An 18,331-nucleotide genomic window follows, 5' to 3' on the forward strand; every position below is an offset into this window, starting at 1 on the left:
GACACCTGAAAGTTATATGAAATTCAAATTTCAGTGTCCATAAATAAAGCTTTGGAACATAGTCACATTGATTTATTTGCAACTTTAGTGTCTATGGTTGCTTTTGTGCTACAGTGGCAGAGTTCAATGGGTGCAGGAGAGGGCTTATGGGCCCAGACCTAAAACATATACTATTTATGACCTGGGGATGCAGCTTAGTGGTAGAATACTTGCCCAGCATAAGTAAAGTCCTTTACCCAGTTCAATCCCCAGCACTGGGGAAACAGAAAAGGAAGAAAGAAGAAAATGTTTGCCAACTCCTGGTATAGAGTATGCAGGGTTAAGCACTTTAAGAACAGGGAAGAACAGATTACTTCAAGTGTGAGATCAGGGGATTACCTACCATTGAGGAGATGTTATTTGAGATAGGCAATACAGAATGAGTAGGAGTTCAATAAACACAAGGAATTGTCACCATAACAGAAGAGAAGATCCAAGAGAGGACCAGAAACAGGACAACACAAGACATCTGCTAAGGAAGCAGAAAGATCATCAAGACCTAGAGAGCATTGGCTATTAGGGAATAAAAGAAGGAAGGCAAAGCTGTTTTAAATTTTGAGCTGGACCAACTGGAAAAATGGTGGTACCATGAACAAAAACATAACATTAGAGATGGAATCAGGGACAGATACATAGCAACTAAAAAGGCAGCAGAGCACCTTTTGAAATGAATATTTCCAGTAGGTTAATAAAAATACATACATGCGCCTCAGAAGGAGGGTTAGTACTAAAAATAAAGAGGTGGAAACAATCCATATAAACATTAAATTAGAAGTATTTTCATTGAATGTAACTCAGAGATAAACAAATGAAATTATTGAGGAAGAGAATATACAGAGAAAAAGAGTTAAGAACAAAGCCTTAGTGTTTTGTGTAGAGTGCCTATACATATGGGATAAAGAATTATTATTACCAAAAGGAAAAAGAAAAAGAATGTTTTAAGAAGTAGAAGAAAACTGGCAAATAGCCATAAAATAAAAGTGAGAGAGAAAAAAAAGTTGTAAGGAGAGCAAAGAAAACACATATTATACAACCACACTAAAGAAAGATGTGTTGTTACTGTTTTCAGTCAGGGAAACATATTTGGGAATAAGAGCCAAAGACAATAAAACAAACACTGATGATCCAAGAGAAGGAATAACTGATTGGAACTATTCTGGAAGAGGCTGGATGACCAGTGTTAGAGAACAGAGGTGGAACAATTCACATTGAGCAGGAAGTAGGCCATTACTACTTTTGAAATATAAGGAAAGGCAGAAGTGCATGGTAATAATTGGAGATGAAAAGTAGAGAAGTTATGAATCTCGAGTTGGATGGTTTTCATGAACATAATAAGAGGAACACAGAGAGTAAAGCAAAAAGAAAAGGAGGACCTAGAGGAAACTCCTGCAGCTACTCTTATGTGAGAGAGGTTAAAATAAAAAAACAAAAACAGTGACAATAAAATTATGAAAAAACAATGATTCAAAAGAAGATAAAATAAATTAATATAGCTCTATCACATGACACAATAACATCAATTTGCAATATCCTTGATTTGTGCAATTTTGTGATTTTTTTCCAACAGCATTCAATAATCCCCCCAAAAGAAAGCAGAAATTAAGGTTAACCAAAATTAGCAATTTCCCAAGGAAGTAAAATGGAAAGTTATTATATCAAAGGATTATTGCATGTTGAGAATACCAACAATTTTATAGTGGGCTTAAGCTTAGTGAAGAGTTAAATAAAAACTAGAAAGTGGTAGGGGAAAACAACAGGAATAGATCAAAGGATCAGAGACCATAATGACAATAATAGTATTGTAAAAATGCAAGGATCAGATAATTAGATAGAAAAGACGGTTTTTGTACAAAGTCTTATATTTGAGATGTCTCTGGAGAATGGCTGTGCATTTACAGACGAAAATCATAACTTTGATGTCAGCCTTAAATTTGGCAGTCAGCGCAGCACAGCATTTGGTAAACACACTAATGTGAGTGCTAACAATGCCACTGAGAAGTGAGTAACTTTGAAAGAAATATTTTAATTCAGTACCTGTTATGATATACTACGGCTGTATAGGCTTCCTTTGAAAATTCTGAACAGCTAGATTTACCAAAGATTACCTGTAACAAATAACAGCATGTTGAAACTTTGTTGTAATAAATGCTAGATGTTTCATATCTATGTAAGAATTTGTCTGATTTAATAACTTTGAGAAAATTGGGCAAAATTGGCCCAATGAAGAACAATGTGCCTACTGGCGTTCATTAAGCTTAATTGCTTAACTATAAATTTCTGTTCGATGATAGACCCATCTGACATTCAAACATTCAAAAAGTTTCTATCAATCATACTTCTGTCTTCTGAGCAATAAGGTACATTTGTTTCCTCTTAAAGAAAGTGAAAACTTCATTATTAAACTGAATGTAGCATATTATTTGGAATTTATATAAGAAATATGATTCTAGAATGGAGGCATAGATCTACTATACAAATTGATGGCTTTTTCACTAAAACAGCAGAGTCATTCTGAAAGTCATATATAAATATTTATAAATGATATAAAAATCCCATTATTAGCTCAAGTTATGTATCCTTTGCTTCTAGTATACCCTGCAAGCTACTATACAATGGAGAAGCTCTGTTCTTATATTCTCACATATACGTTAAAAAAAAAAACACACACCACATTAAAAAAAATACAGTATTACTTCTGGAGAAAGTTCAGAGAGAAAATAATTCAGCCTTATATATCTGCCTCTTGAATTCTAACAGGAATACTGTGTGGTTAATTAGGGCAGCTGATAACAGAAATGGCTTAATGATATCAAGGTTACAGCTATTATTTCTATGAGAGACAATTAGACATGCAATGTTACCTAGCCATAGATTAAAACTCTTAAGTCTGGCTAGCCAACTTTCATATGCATGAAAAGGAATGTGGACACATCAGTATACTTCCATCAACACAAACAGTAAAACAGTTCTACGTCCATTCCTATGTAAAAGGATTAACTGGCTATCACCCTTTATTAAAAGCGCATATGAGTAAGTATTCCTGCTTCTTTTTGTAACATTTTAAGCAGATCCTTTAATTTTACGGGTATATAAAAATAAAACAACTATGATTCTCCTAGTTAAGCTTTATTAATGAAATACCTTAGTATGTTTTTATAAAATGTTCCAAAGAAAGAACTGTGATGTTTATAATTTTAAAATACTGATATTATATAATCATAATATTTCTGAGGATCTATTTGAATAGTCCTTATTTAAAAAAAAATAAGCAAGCACATACTCATGTGTATATACTCTTTCAAGCCAGTTACTCACATAAATACAAAAGCATTATATTTCAGATGATTAATAACACACAAGTAAAACAAATGCAGTATCTTTTATTCCTCAGAGAGGCTATCACTTTTCACAAAATAACTTATCTTTGTAACAAAAATGACATAAAGTGGAAGGTGTTCTTTTTTTTTTTGACCACTGAACGTGTATTTTTAATCATTCAGTAACATGGCCTGAGCATCAATTATTTACCAATCATTATGGTAGGCATTATTATACAGATATGAGTAAGACATGAAGACATGGCCCCTGCTTTCAAGGAGCTCACAATGTAATGGGTGAGATGAAGAAATAAACATATAATCAGAGTGATACAGCCTGTGAAAGGGAGAAGATGCTATGGTAGCACCAGAGAGGGAGGGTCTAACTGCCAATATAGGTGGGGTACAGTAGGGGCTCTGTAGAAAAGGCTAAAACAAGAAGAATTTGTTAGGCAAACAATAAAAACAGTTTATTGTACATAATCTACATTACTTATGAACTCAAATTCATACAGCAATTTACATATAGGCTGATGAAGCAATTATTTTCACAGTCTAGTATCTTTTCATCAGTTATGATAGTACTTTCATTTCTTCAGTGGAAATGGAGAGCTAATAAAGTACGTAAAATGATAATTTCAAACCTCAAAAATAAATTCTACATTTAGTCAACAAATATTTATCCAGCATGTATTATATGCAATGATCTGAAATAGCTGCCATGGGAGAATACAAAGATGAATAATTTATGCTCACTGCTGTCAAGGTCATATAAAAATGCTGATAAAAAAGGGACTAGGGAAGAAGAAAATGTATCTTTCCTACTAAGTGGAGACTCAAAAGAACCTGATTAAAAGACAGACAGGGCAGGATAAAATAAAATTCTTAACAATGCACCCATTCTCAGCTATGCATTTCATTTTTTTGCTTCTCAGAGGGTGAACATTAATCTATAGTCATAGCTGACTTCTATTCCGTGTTACCAAGTTCAGTTGAGCCAAAAATCTACTGTCATAGAACTTGCATCCATTAGTGTTCCCCAAATACTAAGTGACAATTTTGGCAGTCAAGAAACTTTCCAGTCTGGCCTCTGTCTACTATTTCTGGCTTAGCTCGCACTGCTCTGGCTCACTGGCAACTCCTGTACTTGGCACGGTCAGAGACAATCCTAGAACTGCTTTCCTTCCCCACTCTCCAGACCCACTGCCATTAACATCATCAAGGCCTTTGGTTTTAATACAGAATTACCTTTCTTGTGCTTGTTACCTCAGTAAGGCATTCTCTCCCATCTCTGAACACCTAATCTTTGGAATCCCTATACCAATTTTCCAATGATTAGCAAAAATTGTCAATATTGGCTGCAAAATGTACACCTTGAGGAGATTTTAAAATATTGATAACTGACTGGTTCAGATGCCTAGACTATGATTCAATTCAAGTGAGATTCAGCCTGGTTGCCAGTATATTTTTAAAAGTTCCCTAGATGAATCTAATATGCAGTCAAGACAGAAGTAATACCAGTGTTTCTCAACCAAGGCAGAAAGAGTTATATATATTAGAATTCCTGGGACGCGTTTTCAAACTATAATACAACATTATATACCACATCACCTCCCCCTCCTTTACCTGGCCTTTCACTCTAAAGGGGGTTGAGGAAAATCAGAACCACAAAGGCCAGAAGTAAAGCTGTCTGTATTTTGATAGAGTGCCCTCAGTGATACAAATCTGAGCCTCTTTGAAAAGCCACTATTTTTATGTATTTGTTTTATATTCTCTAGATTACAAACCTTATTCATCTTTGTATCTCTGGGAGTGCCTAGCATATTCAAGTCCTCAAAAAATAAGTTAGACTTTAAATAAATGCATTACTGTCTGTATAGAAAGTGATGCAACTAGAAAGCTGGTTTATAATATCATATTAATCTCCATTTTGGAACTGCCAACCAAGTGATACCAAAACATCTACTTGAATCATTTATGAATAATAGAAACAGTAAAGAACATTTCTTACCGGCATGGCATTGCTTGAATCTTCCCCATACATAAACTGGACTTTCACTGTTATATTTCTGGCAGAACCTTGACGATTGGCAAAATTAAGACTCTGAGGATATATGTAGAGAAGATTTCTGTGAAAGCAACGTTATAAATGATAGTGAATACATAACTAAAAACACTATGAATCACAAAAGAAACATGAAAATACTAAATTATTAATATTTGTAAGCCACTGGGCTAAAAAATTTCATGTATATTTTACTTGATCCTTAGAGCAATCATTCAAATCCACAACATTCAAATATATCCTGATTTTGCAGATTAATTGAAACCCAGGTTAACCAATTTTTACACAAAATTAGGTAAGTGAAAAAGCCGGAATTAGAGTACAAGTCAGTCAGACTTCAAAACTCATTATCTTTCATCTACAAGAGGCTTTTGGGAAATAAATGAGAAGGGACTAACACTTTATTAAGACAAGACTATTATAATATTACCTGAGTACCTCTAAGCAAATATAAGTAGGATGGAATTTATAAATACAGTTTTTGTAGAAATGTGATTAAGGATTTAAGAGGTATGATATTTCACAGTATTGTTAAAAATATATTATAATATAGTGGGTATAACAGAATTAGGTAATTACTGAGGCAATTGTATTCTACACTGCATTTATTTGACTTCTTGTCCTGTTCATGACTATGCATTTTAATAGTACCTACTGCTGTCAACATAAAGTAGAGAAATAATTCAAGATACTAAAAGAAAGAGCTAAGCTTAAAAAAAAAAAAGAGAGAGAGAGAGTGAGTTACTTTACCTGAAGACTAGTGTTAAGAGCTAAAAAATAAGACTTCAAGAATAATAAAACCCTACTAATCAACTGCTGGGGCAATGAATATAGGTCTAAATTTTCTGGAGGGTGGTAGGGCAATATAGAAATTTTAAATGGATCTTTGACTCAATGAACCCACCTCTATCCCAAACTATGCACGTGTATAAAGGGGTACCTTGAAAGTAATTCATTATAACATTTTTCATAATTATAAATAATTATATTGAAACATAATGTTTATTAGTATATTAAACATCCCTAATCTAAAAATCCAAAATCCAGATCTGATACTTTTGAGCACTGACATGATGCCATAAGTCTGATGGTTCAATGTACAAAAATTTGTTTCATGCATAAAATTATGTAAAATATTATATAAAATTACCTTCTGGCTATGTGTATAAGGTATGTATTAAACATAGATGAATTTCATGTTTAGACTTGGGTTCCATCCCCTAACATATTTCATTATGTACATGTAAATATTCCAAAATTTTTTTAAAAATTAAAATCTGAAATACTTCTGATGATAAGCATTTCAGATAAAGGATCCTCAATTTGTACTGAACTGGCTGATTAAGCTAAGATAAATCAATAAGAAGGTATACTATGGAGTCTCCAGAATGATGATATGTACCAGTATTAATCAATGTGGAAAGAAATACCTATTGTGATGGAGATCCCAAAGTAGGATATATAGTGACATTACTGTATTTATGGAAAATTCTCTGTGGGCATCTGTGTGTGATGTGGCAGGGGAGGGAAAGGAAGAAAGAGAAAATGAATAAAATTATTTCTAAATAAATAATAATGATGACTTTAGTTTCTTTTTAGTTAACAGTGATGGCCTAAGTTTATTTTTTATACTTTTCCATTTTATTTAAATTATTACAGTGAAAATACATGACCTTTGCAATTAAAAAGGCAATAAAGCAATTTTAATGATGGAGGATGGAACTGCCTTTGACAAGGAGCATACACTCTAGAAGTACTAAAGATTAAGAAGAGTCAGTTGTACTCAAAACAGTCAAAAGTCTACGTCAAGAGCTGTCCATGGGTTACATGTGAGTCACCACACATGGAGCCTAGTTGGAGAAACATCTGGTGTCTGGGAATGGCCAGTGGACATTTTCTCTGGTCAACTGCCCAGGGACAATGAATTTCTATCCTGCTCTACAGTGGCCCTCACATCATCTGAGATGGGTATGACCTGCCAAGATCAATTAACCTGCTGACTGCAAGACATCATGAAGCAAAACTCCGCCCTTGAAACCTTATCCCTCCCTTTGATGTACTCCCTTAAATAAACCACTGGAACCATCTTTTCTTTGTCTAGTTCCAGCACCCATGTCGACTAGACATATCAGGGGCTTCACTATTGTAAATATATTTCTGACTATTCTTGTTTTGTTATTCACTAATTATTTGAGACTTTTAGTTTTAGGTTGGCTTATATCCTCCTGGGCAATGACACGCTAGCCCCGTGAAGTGTAAAAGGCAAATATGAAAATATTATGACTGGTCAGTCTGCTAATCAAAAAAATCTAGAGATCAAAAATGATCATGAGGGGCTGAGGATATAGCTCAGTTGGTAGAACCTCACCATGTACAAGGCCATGAATTCAATCCCCAGCACTCCCCACCACCACCACCATACACACACACAAAGATGATTATGACTAAAAACTAAAGTCATCAAATAAAATCTGTACACGGAAAATCTGACTTCCCAACAAATGTCATACATAATAATTGGGCACTAGTAAAGTAAAGTAAGATTAAGAGGCCATTCCCTAGTTTTGAGGAACATACAGCCCAATGGGACAAAACTGCCTATAAACAGACTATTTCAAAAAATTAGTGTTATGAGAGAGGTATTCAGAAGCTATAGGAGGAAAAAATAAGTACTAACCTCTCTGAATAAAGCATATTGGTTTGTGTCATTTTTTTCTCCAGAACATAGATTTTAATGACTGCATCCCTTTATTGTTATTTACCATATTCTTAATTAAATCTAAAGCCTTGGTCTTATTTAGATTTAATTTTTTTAGCAAGATTACTTCATAAAGGATATCATGCTTTTTTCTACCAGAAAGAAATGCTTGGTTCTTTTTTTGTGTGCAATTAGTGAACAGTGATGATCAATGCCTAAATCCATTAATCCACTAAGGGTTGCTAAAAGGTAATTTTATCATTCCTTCTTTATTTAACAGCTGGGACACCTCTGTAAAGGGCACTTTCCCTCACTTACTATTTGCTTTGCCTGAGAGCCATTATATGACAGTCATGAATAAATGTTTGATTCTTTTCCATTATTTTCCAGTTTTCAAAGCAGTAAGTGGGTATACTATAACCCTCTAAAAGGGATCAATCACTCTTAACAAAAAAAAAAAGCAACCTTTATTTACTTATAGATTAAGTTTTCTTAATGGGCTTCAATACATTCCAGTTATTATCCTTATGAATATTCAAAGTGTCCCACCTTTGGCAAATAAAAAACAACTGAAACTGATTGTAGACTTAGTTATAGTGATCTTTGAGAACTTCTTGCTCTTTCTAATGATAAGACAATCCAGGTTCTTCTTGTACATTTTCTTCATTGACCTGGAATCTGTCATTTCTCTAAGAAACTGTGGTTCTTTTAAGTAATAAACATTTTTTTCAAACCACTTGAAGCATTCATTGTGGTTTAGTCATTTTTATTTTTAGGACATTTAAATACAAAAAGAAGAAAAATGTTTTTAACATTAAATAATTTCTGAGTCCATATTTATTTTATCAATTCAAATCAGGACTATAAAGTATGTACTTAATTGTTTTTTAAATATTTTTATTAGTTATAGATGGACACAATGCCTTCATTTTATTTATTTTTTATGTGGTGCTGAGAATCTAACCCAGTACCTCACACATGCGAGGCAAGTGCTTTACCACTGAGCCACAACCCCAGCCCTGTACTTAATATTTTTTATATTGCATCTACAATCTTTCCTATGCCAAGAATCATTTTCGAAGACGTCACTTAATTTGTGTATTCCAAAGTTCTGTGGTCAGACAGGGTTAAGCCTGACAAAAACATGGACATGGTAGCCACAGTCTAGAAGGGAAACCAAATGATGTAGAAACCAAAGAAAGAAAAGAATAACAAAACAGGTAATATCAAATGCTATTCAGAGGCCAGGCATGGTGGTGCATACCTGTAATGCCAGCGACTCAGGAAGCTGAGGCAGGAAGATTATGATTTCAAGGTTAGCCTCAGCAACTTTAGAGAGGCCCTAAGTAACTTAGTGAGATCTTGTCCCCAAAACAGGCGGGGGGGGGGGGGGGGGGGAGTGGGTGCTGGGGTTTTGGCTCAGTAGTAAAGCTCCCCTCAGTTCAATCCCCAGTATCAAAAAACCTAAAACAAAAAACAAATGCTACTCAGGGGCCAAATGAGATAAAAACTGAAAAACATCCATGGGATTTAGCAACATGAAAATCATTCATAATCTCACATTGAAAACAGATAAAAGTAGGTTCAGTTAGAGTAAGCAGGAGAGGTAAGCAAATTAAATAAGTCAGTAAAATTCTTAAAAGTGTTGCTCAGAAGGAGAAAGAGATAATTCAATAACTATGTACAGAAAATGGGCGCTTCTTGAAGTCTTTTAAGGTTGGAAAATTTAGAGCTTGATTAAATTCTAATGAAAAGAATTCAATTGAGACAGAGTTTGCAAATATTAGAACAAGAAAGTAAGATTCCCAAGATAATAGAACAAGAAAGTAAGATTCCCAAGATGGTGAAAGAACAGTATCCAAAGTATATAATAATGTCTCAACATTCATTATGTCTATAATTCCTTGTAACAAACATGTACTTAGTTTCCAAAGTGTGCTAGGTAGTGACAATACAGAGTAAAAGATGAAATCCTTGACCTCAAAGAATTCATCGCCCAAAAGGAAAATCAGAAAAAGCAGATAAATATAATGTAGTATAATAAGCACTGTGAACAAAGAATGCCACTAAAGCCCACCTGAGGATTAAATAATCCGCCCACAAATTTCAATGAGTAAGTTTCAAGATAAAACAGACATGTAAAACACACAGAAAAGTAAAATATACCAGCCATGCTCCTGTAATTTGATTACATAATCTGTAATAATCTTGTTCATTTATGTATTACTTCATTTTAAAAACATAACTTCTGTAATAGAGCCCAAACTCCATGAGGGAAAGACCTTGTATATCTATTTAACTGCTATATTCCCAATGTCCAAAATGATACTTCATATTTACTGATAAATGAGTGAATGAATAGTAGAGAATGCACATGAAATTTAGTGATTTAATATTTCTAGGAATTTAAATTCCAGCATAAATAGAAATGAACTGAACATTATCTATAAACTATGTTTGATTTTCACTATAAGCAATGCAATTTTAAACTCAACTTATCTGAAGAAGGCATGCGATTGAATCCAGATTATTTTCCCTTTGACTAAGAACACTACTAATAAATTCCCAAATGAACCAGTAAATCTTCACTCTGTATTTCAAAATATTCCATCAAAGTAATTTCAAATCAGCAAGGATAAGGCAGATTAAAGAAAAATGTTAAAGATAGATAACTAGACACTTAGGGGAGAAGAGACAAATTTATATTGCATTCCCTATTGCAATAAATTCCAAATTAATCAAAGGCTTAAATAATAAAATCATAAAGCAGTAGAAGAGCTTTACAGAAACCAGATGTTATAGGCAAGAAAGCCATTTCTTCACACAGCCACAAAAAGCATAAAACAGGAGATATCCAAGATGGCAGAATACAGGATGAAACTAAGAAAGCCGATAGGCAGCTTCTCCACAAGGTGGGTGAACATAAAAAGGGCAGGGGAAACTTTACTGGAACCTAAAACTGGACATTCAAAGCAGACCAGGGACACAGGACATTGGACATAATAAAATAAGGAAAAAATCCCCAGCAGTACAGCCATTGCCACAGCTCATCCAGAAGCTCCAGCCAGAGTGGTCCCTCCATGAGCATTATGTAGAGGAGTAAGGGAATTAAAGGAACCTGCATTTTTTGAAGTCCGAAGAGTGTCTAGGTATGGAGCATTTAGAGATCAAAGACACTGCCCAACAAACCTGAAAGACTACTCGCTGCACAATATCTGTGTGTGGGAAAAGAAGTCACCATCTCTCCAGACAGCGTGTGGAGGACAAAGAAGGAACCATTTTGCACCTGCAGTGTGGAGGATGGCAACTGAGGGAACAAATTCCTAACAAACCCAAGTTTGGCCCAAAATACAGGCCCAGTAAACACACACTGCATGGCACAGAGTGTGCTTAAGTGACCAAAAGAAAATCAAACATGTAGAGAGGTTTACACAGGATACAATGGGTTGTGGAAACACACCTGGCTCTACACTCCCCCTCCAATCCGACTGCTTGCAGGACCAGCTGGAAGAGACACTTTTGGACCAGAGTTTGTTTGGAGACTGAACCCAAGACCAGGAAACATGGGGTTTACAAGTGACGTAGGGGATTAAGAATTGGCTATCCCATCACATGAGTGGAACACAGGGGAGATCCCAGGGGTAATTCTTCCAGCATGGACGAGCAAATACTGGGCACTGAAGGTGTGCTGATTTAACATCTCCAGACCAATAAGCATTCAACAAAGAGCCTGGAGCCCAACTAAACCTAAACCCTGCCTCTAGGAACTCCACCTACAGAATTACCTCTCTGATACAGTAATCCACATAGTGGAACATTACACACCAAGCAACCCCACCTAAAAATGTTGAGAATATTTTGAACTCCAACAGAAAGAATTTTTTAATTTTTCATCCAGTTTTTTCAATTCTTTTTCACTGTTTAACTGTGACCTTAATGGTACATGGACACTTATACAGTTCCCCCCGCCCAACTTTTTTTTGCTTCTCATCGCTAGCATTTCTGAAGCCAGTTATTAGACATGGATTCGTTTTTTTGTGAACTAGGATGTTTGGTTAGTATGTTTTAGTTCTGTTTTATATTCTTTCATTTTTATTTTTAATTTTAAAAAATTTTTGCTTTATATATTTTTTTCTCCTGTTTCCCTTCTCTCTTCTACTAATGGCCAAACTACTGTTCTCTCTTTCATTCTTTCTTTAATCTTTTACTTCTGTCTTCTCTCCACCTCCCTTATAATCATCACATCCTATATCATTTCTGTTCTCTCCCTGTCCACCATCTGAAAATGTAAACCCTTTTACAAACTTGCTGTTTTATTATAGGCAATAACTGATCATATCGTTTCATTATCATATGATAATGAACACTGTAGACATCATAAGTAGGAACTAATGCTGTAAATTGTTTGCATTGGTTGTTGTTATTATTTGTCTTCACCTAAACAGTGAGATACTGGGAACCTTCAGGGGTACTATAAGTCCACAGGGTAGAAATTCTACTGCCTCAGATCCACACTGTTTGATGGGTAGACAAAAAAAAAAAAAAAAAAACATGAAAAAGCAAGGGAACAAATTACCCAAAGCAAACTAAGATACTCCAATAACAGAATCCATCGACACCACAGTGGAAAAAAATGTCAGAGAAGAAGTTTAGAATGTACATGGTTAACTAATCTGCAAAGTACAGGATGATGTAAGAAAGCAAATACAGACAGCAAAAGGTCACTTCAGTAGACAGAGAGATTCTGAAACAAATAGAAATCCTTGAAATGAAGGAAACAATAAACCAAATTAAAAATTCAATAGTGGGGCGGGGGTTGTGGCTCAGCAGTAGAGTGCTCGCCTAGCACATGCGAGGCCCTAGGTTTGATCCTCAGCACCATATTAAAATAAAGGTACTGTGTCCAACTACAACTAAAAAATAAATATTTTTAAAAATGCAATAGAAAGCATCACCAATAAACTAGACCACTGGGAATACAGAACCTCAGGCAATGAGGACCAAATATATAATCTGGAAAATAGAGTTGACCAGAGAGAGAAGATGTTAAGAAATCATGAACAGAACTTCCAAGAATTATGGGATAACATGAAAAGACCAAATTTAAGATTTATCAGAATAGATGAAGACACAGAGATACAAACCAAAGGAATACACAATCTTTTCAATGAAATAATATCAGAAAATTTCCCAAATCTAAAGAATAAAATGGAAAATCAAATACAAGAGTTTTACAAGACCTGAAATGTGCAAAATTGCAACAGACCCACATCAAGGCACATCATAATGAAAATATCTAGCATATAGAATATGGACAGAATTTTAAAGGTTGCAAGAGAAGATCATCAAATTACATATTAGGGGAAACAAATACAAACCACATCTGATTTCTCAACCCAGACCCTCAAAGCTAGGAGGTCCTGGAACAACATATACCAAGCTCTAAAAGAAAATAGATGCTAACCAAGGATCCTATATCCAGCAAAATTAAGCTTCAGATTTGAAGATGAAATTAAAACCTTCCATGATAAACAAAAATTAAAAGAATTCACAACAAGAAACCCTGCACTTCAGAATATTCTCCACAAAATATTCCATAGGATGAAATGAAAAAGAAAAAAAAAGTGAAAACCAGCAAAGGGAGAAACTAACCTAAAGGAATAGTCAATCAAAGGAGAAACTAATTCAAATTAAAAACTAGAAACAAACCAAAATGACCAGGAATACAAATCATATCTCAATAATAACCTTGAATGCTAATGACCTTAACTCAGATTGGCCTTAACTCCAATCTGTCAGACACTGACAGATTGGATTAAAAAATAAGACCCAAAAATATGCTGTCTGCAAGAGACTCACCTCATAGGTAAAAACCCAGAAACTGAAGGTGAAAGGATGGGAAAACACACAACACTCACATAAACAAGCAGGGGTTTCAATCCTCATATCACATAAAGTGGACTTCAAGCCAAAGATAGTCAGAAGGGACAAAGAAGGACATTTCACACTGCTTAAGGGAATTATTAAACATCAACAAGATATAACAATCATAAATATTTATGCCTCAAACAATGGAGCATCTACGTACATCAAACAAACTCTTTTCAAGAAGCAAATAGAGCACAACACGATAATACTGGGTTTGAACATTTTTATCCATATATGTGAATACAAATATGAATATATATATAAAAGCATATATTAAAATATTTAAATGGATATGGATTTATATATAGTTATTATTCTTTTGAGATGGATGTTTACAATTTTGGTAAGACACAGGATATGATTATATAACTGAATATATATGAAAATTTATGGGTAGGATTTTGGTTGTCATTAGGGTACATATATATATACACATATATATAAACATATGAGCTTATACAGAATATATATGTGAAAATACATATGGATATTCAAACTAAAAAATTTTTAAAAAGGAAGGGTCTGAAACTAAAAATTATATAAAAGAAATTTGTAGGTACGGAAATATTTTAGTATGGAAAATTAAAGGGGAAAAATGTTTCTTGATGAAAAAGTATTTTGTCTGGTAAAGTAATATTCTTGGGCTAAAATCTAAGATGAAAGAGGATAAAACTAAGGACGTAAATCTGTGAATGTCTAAGTAAGTCACAGAAGGTTTATTGAAGGTAGATCTCAAAAAGTTTATGTTTGTAATTAAATTGGCCATAATTAGCACAAAGTTATTTGAACTTTGATGTACTGATATGATGCAAAGTCTGAAAACCTGATCTGCTCTTATATATCGATAATTTTATTGTATTTGTTAGGTTTTATTATTTGGGGAAACAAAGTCTTGAAGGAATTAGGGTTTGTACCTGTTTTAAAGTCTTAAATGATTACTTTGTGACTGGTTAAACAACAACTGTTATTTAAGTTATAACAATATTGTTGACACCCAAAATATATGTGACTAGGTATAAGTATGCATTTGAGAACTATTTATGTAAGTCTTGTCTAAGTATTATGTAAAAGTCTATAAAATGAAAGTTTACATAAGTTTACTGGCAGGACAACCAATATACATTGCATCTGACATACAAGGGCCACACTGTCATTTGAAGACCTGTCTTATATCTGTTTGCCTTAACTAAGTCAATTTCTGATTATTAACACTATTTGATAAATGTATTAGAGATTTAAGGCTATCCTTTGATTTTTTGTTAACCCATGCAGACCTGTGATTATTGTTACTGTACATTCTGGATTTTAAATTGTACTTTAAAAGTTAATAAAATATCATGAAACTTAAAATTTAAAGCTTCTATATAGAAAGTGATACCATAAACACAAATAGAAGAAAAATGACAATTTGAAAAAAAAAAAACTATTTGTTATACATAAGACAAAGAGTGTGAGCATCCATAATATGTGGTTATTAAAATTAGTTTGAAAGAGGCAAATTTTTAAAAGGAGGGCAGGGTGGGGAAATATTTATGTACATATTCAACTAATTCAAAAAGAGAAGAAAATGTGGCCAAAAAAAATCTAGATTTATATTTGCCTATTAGATTTATCAACTTTTTTTTTTTTTTCACTCAAAGCATTGATAACAGTTTATGGAAAAAAGAAACTCATATTTTCCTGGCAGTGATGTAAATTGGTAGGTTCATTGAGGACAATCTGACAAAAGCAATTATATTTAAAAGTCAACATCTATAGCCTATGTGAAAATATTTGTCCACCTACATAAAGACATATTTTCTATATATACTACTTATAATTATAAAATCAGAAATAATTCAAATCATCATTCATGGAGAAGGTGATTAAGGTTAAATACATCCATATAATAAAAGATTGTGTCGCCATTAAAAAGAGCACAGTATACCTTAAGGCACCCATATGGAAATAGATTTTAAATATTTAGGTCTTGAATTTTTATAAATACATATACACATATATGAAATAAGTTATATGTAAGATCCCATTTGTGTTTTTAAAACACAAAACATTAGTAGTGAAGAGTCAGGATTTTAATTTTTTATACATTTCTAAAATATCTTTTGAGTTTTCACAATTAGTACTTCCAGCATTTAAAAAAACAAAAACTGGGCTGGAGGTGTGGTTTAGTGGTAGAGTGCTTGCCTAGCATGTACAAGTCCCTCAGTTCAATCCCCTGCACTACAAAAAATAATTAAAAATTAACATTTATTAATAGTGAACATAAAAACAGTAAGATAAATTAAATTACTCCCTCAAACTTCTGGATCTACACTAATAACTTTTGGATCTACACTAATAAGAAAGTCTACTGAGAAAACTGATTACTTCATATGTAACTGGCTCTGAGATACTACACTGTAAATACAAAATACACCACAAATTTTGAACACACAGTATAAAAATTTTGAAATACCTAATTAATACTTTTTTTAAAGAGAGAGAGAGAGAGAGAGAGAGAGAGAGAGAGAGAGAGAGAGAGAATTTTTATTTATTTTTTTTAGTTTTCGGCAGACACAACATCTTTGTATGTGGTGCTGAGGATCGAACCCAGGCCGCATGCATGCCAGGCGAGGGCGCTACCACTTGAGCCACATCCCCAGCCCCCCTAATTAATACTTCTACACTGATCACATGTTGCAATGATCATTTTTTAATGTATTGGATTAACTAAAATATGTTATTAAAATTAACCTGTTTCTTTAGTTTTTTATTTACGTGGCTACCAAAAATTTTTAACTATAGATGATCCCCAATTATATAAGTTAAACTTTAATTATCTGTTCACTTATTTCCAGCATCACTACCCTTGTGCTTCAGGGCTGTCATTAAGTAAAATAAGGGTTATGTAAACACATGCTCTGGGATAGATACCACAACAGTGGATATAATAAACTAAGACAGCTGAGGTAGCACATACAGCAAACAGTGTGCACAAAGGGATGATTCACATCCTGATGGGATGCAGTAAGCCAGCACCAGATTTCATCATGCTACTACTAAGAATGGTGTACACTTTAAAGTAATGACTTGGTGATTTCTGGAATTTTTCCTTTAACATTTCTGCACCACAGGCGACTGTGAAAAATTGAAACGTAAGGAAAAAAATCATGTATAAGGGTTGTTCTACTCCTCTAATTCAAAATCAAACTGACATGACTAAAGATGAAGAAACTGAAGAAATACAATGTATAAAAAAACACAAACTATCTTGTATTTTATTTGGAGTCCACCTCCATAAGATTGCATAACCTGGAAAAGCAAAAGGACTTTGCTTTGCTTGGAAGTTAAACAATTTAGGCTGCTAAACGTCCTAAAATTCTATGTACCTAGGAAATTTTGTACACTGATTAGAAACTACAAATCCTTAAATCAGGATCTAACTTTGCTTAATAGTATTTTATTTTCTTTGACAGAATTTTTTTATTTTTATAAATTACTGGTCATATTTCATCAAGGTTCTATTTAAATAGGCACAAGTTCAAGCAAAGATTAGATTCTGCCTTTAACAATGTGTAGTCAGGCAGAAGACACTGAGAGATAGGTATAATATCATTTATAAAGTTACTATTTTCTTTACATTTTTCCATTTTTGAAATGCTTCTGTAGCTTGTAATTAGGCAAATTACTCACTTTAATTACACTCAATAATTTAAGTCAAGCAACTATCAGAAAAAAAAATCCAGATATTTCTATTTAAAAACAATGTATCATAAATCAAGAATGCATAACCACTACTTATCTCTCCATGTGAGGAATTGCATAAATAGTACAGAAAGTGTTAATACTAGAAAAGTCTAACTATGGAATAAAATTTCTCCATACACCCTTTTTATTTGATGAGCATTATACTGAAGAGCTTCTAAGGATAAAAATTAAAATCAGATACAGATCTGGCAAATAAAAGGTTTACAGTAGAAGTGAATAAAAATATCAGGGTCTATAGTTCTAAGTCACAAAAACTGGCAGGTTAGTTAAGAAAAATTCCAAAATATGTCCTTTATGATCAATAATAATAACTAATTTTCCATTTAAAGAAGGAGAAAATTTTACTTTTTTTTATTTCTGCTACAAATATTATATGATTCCTTATTGGGAATTTAAGAAAAAAATATACACAGGCTAATCAAATTTCCTTATCAAGGTTCAAGAGACCAAAATTCAGAAAATTTAGATTCTAGCAAAATTTCCCAAATTTACATGACCTTACTACAGGATTAGATCATTTTCACCAATAAAAAACTA

General features: G+C 33.4%; 1 protein-coding gene across 8 annotated transcripts in view; it reads right to left on the minus strand.

The window, feature by feature from the left end:
* Dock7 (dedicator of cytokinesis 7) overlaps positions 1–18,331 on the minus strand; it is a 200,539-nt gene that overhangs the window by 104,231 nt on the left and 77,977 nt on the right. For all 8 annotated transcript variants that reach the window (XM_046451169.2, XM_046451168.2, XM_058581538.1 and 5 more), the window contains exons 15-16: positions 5,368–5,485; positions 2,074–2,144 (exon numbers count right to left, since the gene is read on the minus strand). In XM_046451169.2, the coding sequence (XP_046307125.1) occupies positions 2,074–2,144; positions 5,368–5,485 (189 nt within the window). The remainder of the gene's footprint in view (positions 1–2,073; positions 2,145–5,367; positions 5,486–18,331) is intronic.

This window comes from Marmota monax, unplaced genomic scaffold (genome assembly GCF_021218885.2).
Source record: "Marmota monax isolate L192 unplaced genomic scaffold, Marmota_monax_Labrador192_F-V1.1 WCK01_AAM20220418_F8-fsc00023, whole genome shotgun sequence".
Taxonomy (NCBI): Eukaryota; Metazoa; Chordata; class Mammalia; order Rodentia; family Sciuridae; genus Marmota; species Marmota monax.